The sequence below is a fragment of the Malus domestica genome, chromosome 05 (assembly GCF_042453785.1).
Source record: "Malus domestica chromosome 05, GDT2T_hap1".
In the NCBI taxonomy this organism is placed as follows: Eukaryota; Viridiplantae; Streptophyta; class Magnoliopsida; order Rosales; family Rosaceae; genus Malus; species Malus domestica.
The window spans coordinates 2,104,401-2,110,314 of NC_091665.1; the positions used below are offsets into that span (position 1 = coordinate 2,104,401).

Below are 5,914 nucleotides of genomic sequence, written 5' to 3' on the forward strand. Positions count from 1 at the left end.
ATGTGGACTTTGGGAAGTTATGGATTAGAAATCCAAGGTACGGATCTTCCGGATCGAATTACGTAAGTAGTGGACCCTACCGTTGACCGAGAGGTGACTTTTAATCAATATGTCTTGAAACGTTTTAAATACTAAATCTAGTACCACGGGATACTAAGCGAAGTCTAGTGGGGTCACATTGGTTAGAGAGTAACTATAATATATGTGATATAATTACTACCTTAATTTCTTATATTAATATCATTTGTGAATATGATTTGGGTTATAAATGAAATTTATATTGAATTGTGAATTATATATGTATATGCCATAGACCCGTGTTGATTAAATGTGAATTCTATTGAAATGTTATTTTATTTTTGGCCATTGATCTATTTTCATTAAGTATGATTTGACTTGTGCATTGGAAATATGGTTTGTATTGTATGATTGGATTGATGTGATGAAATGCGAGGACTAGTAGTGGACCATTAACCTATTGTTATGGGGTTAGTTGCTTCGAAATATGTTTCAACCCTCGTGTCATTATTTCATTCTCGTTTCGTTGAGTATTTGTACCTTGAGTAACTTGATCCATGTCTTGTTTCATTGATTGGTGTTACACATTCTACTCCGCGATTCCGTTGAGTGATGGTCCGGAATCGTATCCTGGTTTGGATTCTGTTGAGTGATGGTCCGGAATCCGTTCTACTCTGCAATTCCGTTAAGTGATGGTTTTACTCCGCGATTCCGTTGAGTGATGGTCCGGAATCGTATCCTGGTTTGGATTCCGTTGAGTGATGGTCAGAAATTCCTTCTACTCTGCGATTCCGTTGAGTGATGGTCCGGAATCGTATCCTAGTTTGGATTCTGTTGAGTGATGGTCTGGAATCCCTTTTGTTGTCTTGGCTCTGTTATGTAGTCCAAAATCCCGTTCTTCCGAGATGTAAACTTCAACAGAACTGTGTCGCTCTAGCCCTGCATTTCGATGAGTGGTATGTGATATTAATGATTGTGATGGTTGGCATTATTGTTTGATGTAATTATGGAATGATGTTGGTTATGGTTATTGTAATTATGATTAGACTCGTTTACCATTGTGACTAGTGAATATGATTGTGCTCCGTCGTTTGTTCTTTGTAATATTGTATGATATGCTTTGTGATATATGGTTGAGGCATAGCGATTTATGTGATGAATATTCGATTGTAGTGAAATGGTGAACTACGAATGGCTTGATCCCTATTGAGGGTACGTAGGCAGTCTAACGAGGAGTTTAGATGCAGCCATAAAGTATATAAAAATTTCTATGTGATTTGGATCTTGAATTATGCTATGTACATATTCCGAAGGTGAGGTATGTTCGAGATACAGGTATTTGGTGGCGTCACATGTCGATTCTGGTCGTATATCGGGATCGGGGCGTGACACTATATATGTACACAACAATTGCAGCTTTGTTAGAACTCTCTGCTCCTTCAAACTTGTAATAGCATCTAATAAGGTAATCCAACCTAAGAACAACTAGAGGAGTTTCTATAGGGGTAGTCAATAAGCACATCAATAAATAAAAGAATGTCATACAATACAATGTTTATTTGCCATTCAAAGGAAAGATGAGATTTGAACTCTTCTCAAAAAATATTTTTGTAAATGTAGGAGGATATTAAAATACTGCCTTGCAAATTAGTAAACATAACCATCACAGAGATGATGTGATCAAATTCATTTGTGCCGACTGGCATCAACATTTTCATGCCATCTATGCAGAAAATTACGAACCACCCAAAAACCAAAACAAACCCACTTGTAGTTTTAGCTCACTAACCTCATTGAATCAAAACAAATTCAATCATAAAACATAAAATTAACGACAACCGAAAATAAACATCCAAAAACCAAACCAATTAACAAAAGAAAAAAACAAACCCACTTGTGGCTTTAGCTTAGAACTTACCCCTTCCCCTCTTGGCGTTTTTATCTTTTCAGATGAAAACCTGTTGGAAAATCGAAAACCAAATGAGAAGACATAGCAGAAAAATGACAGGGAGAACAACAACTGAGTATAAAATGAAACAAAGTACCTGTACATGATCTTTTCTTCATATCTTCATTGTAGGTGAGAATGTTGTTTATACCATATTTAGGGCCTCGTATTTAGATCTCGTACAAATACTCGAGGGACTTAAATGTAATTATGTGATAAAGGAAGGGGCAAATATGTAATAAGTGAGGAGTCCTTATTCTATAAAATGACCGCTCACCCCCTCACAATTAGGGAGGCCAATTCCTAGGCCGTCTCAACCCCTCTCAAAGCTCTCACTCTCAGAGCTCTCTCTCCCTCAGATAAATACATATTCAATGTGGATGTAGCCAAAACATTGGGGTGAACCACGATACATCTTGTGTTATTTACATTTCTTGTAGATTCACGGTCGGATTTACGTTGTTCCAATACCTCTGGTTTTGTGCATCAACATTTAGCGCCGTCTGTGGGAATCGACACGAAAAACTATGTCGGTTCTCTTTCATTTTTTCACTTCACCGTGAATCTGCAGAATCTGCAAATTTGCTAAAACCCATGAACCTAAAGCTTTCCCAAAAAACCCCAGAAACAGAAGAAACCAAATCTCTCTCTACTTAAATGGTGCGGGAAAAGTTGGTGACGGATCTGGCTCCACCTCCGCCAAGCAGCAAAGATCTTGGCCTCTGCTGAGATGAGCTCCTCCAGTCCCCTGCTCCATCAAATCCTGCTCGGCATTGCTGGACCTCTACTCCGGTGAGCAAGCTCACCAGCAGGCGTTTGGTCTTCGGCTTTGCATTCGACCTCTTTATTGAAGCTAGTAAACAAAAAACCCCAATCCGTCTCTCTCTTTCCTCACTTTCTCTCTCCTCTGTCTGTCATTTCACCAGCCAAAAACGGCTGCCACGCACACCTCCACCACATACTCTCTAACCCATAAATCCCCAATTTACACCCAAAAAATCCACTCTCCTCACCTTCTTGCATTTTCCGATCGAACGCGAACTCCACCATGGCTATGCAGAGCGGAATAGGGGTTTCCAAGATCCTGATCTTAGCTGGGGCAGGGTATACTGGCACCATCCTTCTTAAGAACGGTAAATTATCCGAGCTGCTCGGAGAACTTCAGTCATTGTTAAATGGATCCGGGGAACACGCAGACGGTGACTATGATTCCTTCACAGCACAGATTAGCCGAATGACAGCTGAGATAAGGCAAATTGGCTCGTCGCGTGGCGGGGGAATGGTTTTTGTGAATGGGAACGGTAGCCAAATTGGTAATATGACATCACTAATAATGCCAGCAACTACCTTGGGAGCAGTGGGTTATGGATACATGTGGTGGAAGGGTCTAAAATTCTCAGATATGATGTATGTGACAAAGCGTGGTATGGCTACTGCTGTTGAGAACTTGACAAAAAATTTGGATAACGTGAAAAAGGCTGTTACTAAAGCAAAGAAACACCTGACGCAGAGAATTCGGCATGTGGATGACAAAATGGCAGAGCAAAATGAGCTTTCAAGGTCAATTAAGGAAGATGTTGCTGGAGTGCAACATTCTCTCACTGATATTGACTATGACTTGAGTAGATTGCAGAGCATGGTTTCTGGTTTGCAGCAGCTCAGGCTTTTTCAGAAGTTCAAAAGATGGAGTCTTTAACGAGAAAAAGGGAGAATTTGCAAAAGAAAGGGACTGGGCCTATCAAGTCTTCAGTTGACGATGGTGGTGGAGGAAGCGAGTCGCTCACTGATTCGAGCAGCGGTGACTCGAGAGAGACTAGCAGTACGAGCCGATCCCAGTCCTCATGATTCTCAGGGCACTGATGAGTTAGCAGGGACCAAGTCTCGTGAAGAACCATATCCTGATAATATGGATATTATGGAAAGCAGGGGGCAAGCAAGGAATAATGTGGACGAACCTGATCTTAATGCCGAGGATGCAACAACCAGATTAGATATGGCTTTCTTTAATCATCCAGCTGCTTTTGAAAACTGTGTAAAGGAAAAGTGGTGCAGTCATAGAGGGGTCATGTGATCACAAAGAAGAAAAGCAAAAACACTGATAGAAGCAATGCTATTGGCAGATTTAGATCAAAATCCATTGTGCCTACGCATGAAAAGAAAAAGAAAGTGAAAAGAGAAAGCAAAAGGGAAGCACATGGGGACACTGCAGAAGGGAAGCACATGGGGACACTGCAAAAGCAAGGAATAAACACCCCATCAGAATGATGTAATTTATTTTTATTATCTTTCGGAGATATCTGTATAAACCCCATCAGATGGTAACTAAAAAAAAAAAGGGCAAGCCCAAAATAATAGGCTGCAATGTCATATGGAAGGCAAATGCCCATATGCCCAAAAGAGCCAGGCCCTCTATTATCACCAACCAGGTGATCAAAAGTACGCCCAGTACTCCAAAATTATTCGGCAACCTACTGCTATTACCACCAACCAGGTGATCAAAAGTACGCCCAGTACTCCACAATTATTCGACAACTTGCCGCTATTACCACCAACCAGGTGATGAAATGTACAACCCGTACTCTAATATCATTTGGCAATTAGCCATTCATGCCACCAACTAGGTGATGAAATGTACAACCCGTACTCTCCTTCATGCCACCAACTAGGTGATCAAAAGTACGCCCACTACTTCAAATTATACATGAGCATTACTCATGTCATTCATACATAAACATTCATGAGCATCACCCATGACAACATCCATGAGCATCACTCATGTCAATCTAAACATTCATGAGCATCACTCATGTCAATTAGCTTCAAAAGCTTCATTTACAGAGCTCTAGCTTCAAAAGCTTCATTTACAAAAGCTCCAGCTTTGAAAGCTTCATTTACAGAGCTCTAGCTTCAAAGCTTCACTTGTAAAAGCTTCACCTACAAAGCTTCAGTGCAGGGTACACAACTACCGCCTCCAAACAACCGCCACTTCGGCCCATACATGGATTCAATTTGAAGTCTCCAGCCAACAGACCCTATTGATCAAAGACTTGGGGGACTACATTATGTACCATATATTGGGCCTCAACTGGGCCTCATGAAAAATACTTAGGGGACTTAGCCCATATTTATGTATTGAGGAGCGAGCCCTTATTCTATAAAAGGGACTCCCTCACCACCATTAGAGAGCATCAACTCTAGCCCATATTTATGTATTGAGGAGCGAGCCCTTATTCTATAAAAGAGACTCCCTCACCATCATTAGAGAACATCAACTCTAGCCCATCATTCATGTATTGAGGAGCGAGTCCTTATTCTATAAAAGGGACTCCCTCACCTTCCACACCACGAGCCAACCAAGGCAACATAAGCCACAAGCCAAGCAGTCTCGCAGCATGTGCTACTTCTAATTGAGCATCATTTCAGATTGAGCACCGCCTCATATCGAGCATCAGTTCAAGACAACATCTAGTTACTTTGGCCCACACATGGACTGAATTTCAAGTCTCCAGCCAAAAAACTCTCTTGACTGAAGACTTGGGGGACTACTGTTTATACCATATTTAGGGCCTCGTATTTAGATCTCGTACAAATACTCGAGGGACTTAAATGTAATTAAGTGATAAAGGAAGGGGCAAATATGTAATAAGTGAGGAGTCCTTATTCTATAAAGGGACCTCTCACCCTCACAATTAGGGAGGCCAATGCCTAGGCCCTCTCACCCCCTTTCAAAGCTCTCACTCTCAGAGCTCTCTCTCCCTCAGATAAATACATATTCAGTGTGGACGTAGCCCAAACCTTGGGGTGAACCACGATACATCTTGTGTTATTTATATTTCATGCAGATTCACGATCGGATTTACGTTGTTTCAAGACTTCCGGTTTTGTGCATCAACAAATGTTATGTGATCAATAGCAAAGGAACCCAATTCAAGGCTTAAACGTAGCTTA

At 41.1% G+C, this 5,914-nt stretch overlaps 1 protein-coding gene across 1 annotated transcript; it reads left to right on the forward strand.

Moving 5' to 3' along the window:
• Window positions 1-2,167: 2,167 nt before the first annotated feature.
• On the forward strand, window positions 2,168-3,766 carry LOC114824729 (uncharacterized). Its single transcript, XM_029101817.2, has one exon. The coding sequence runs from the start codon at window positions 3,015-3,017 to the stop codon at window positions 3,660-3,662; it is 648 nt and encodes a 215-aa protein (XP_028957650.2). The 5' UTR covers window positions 2,168-3,014; the 3' UTR covers window positions 3,663-3,766.
• The last annotated feature ends 2,148 nt before the right edge of the window (window positions 3,767-5,914 follow it).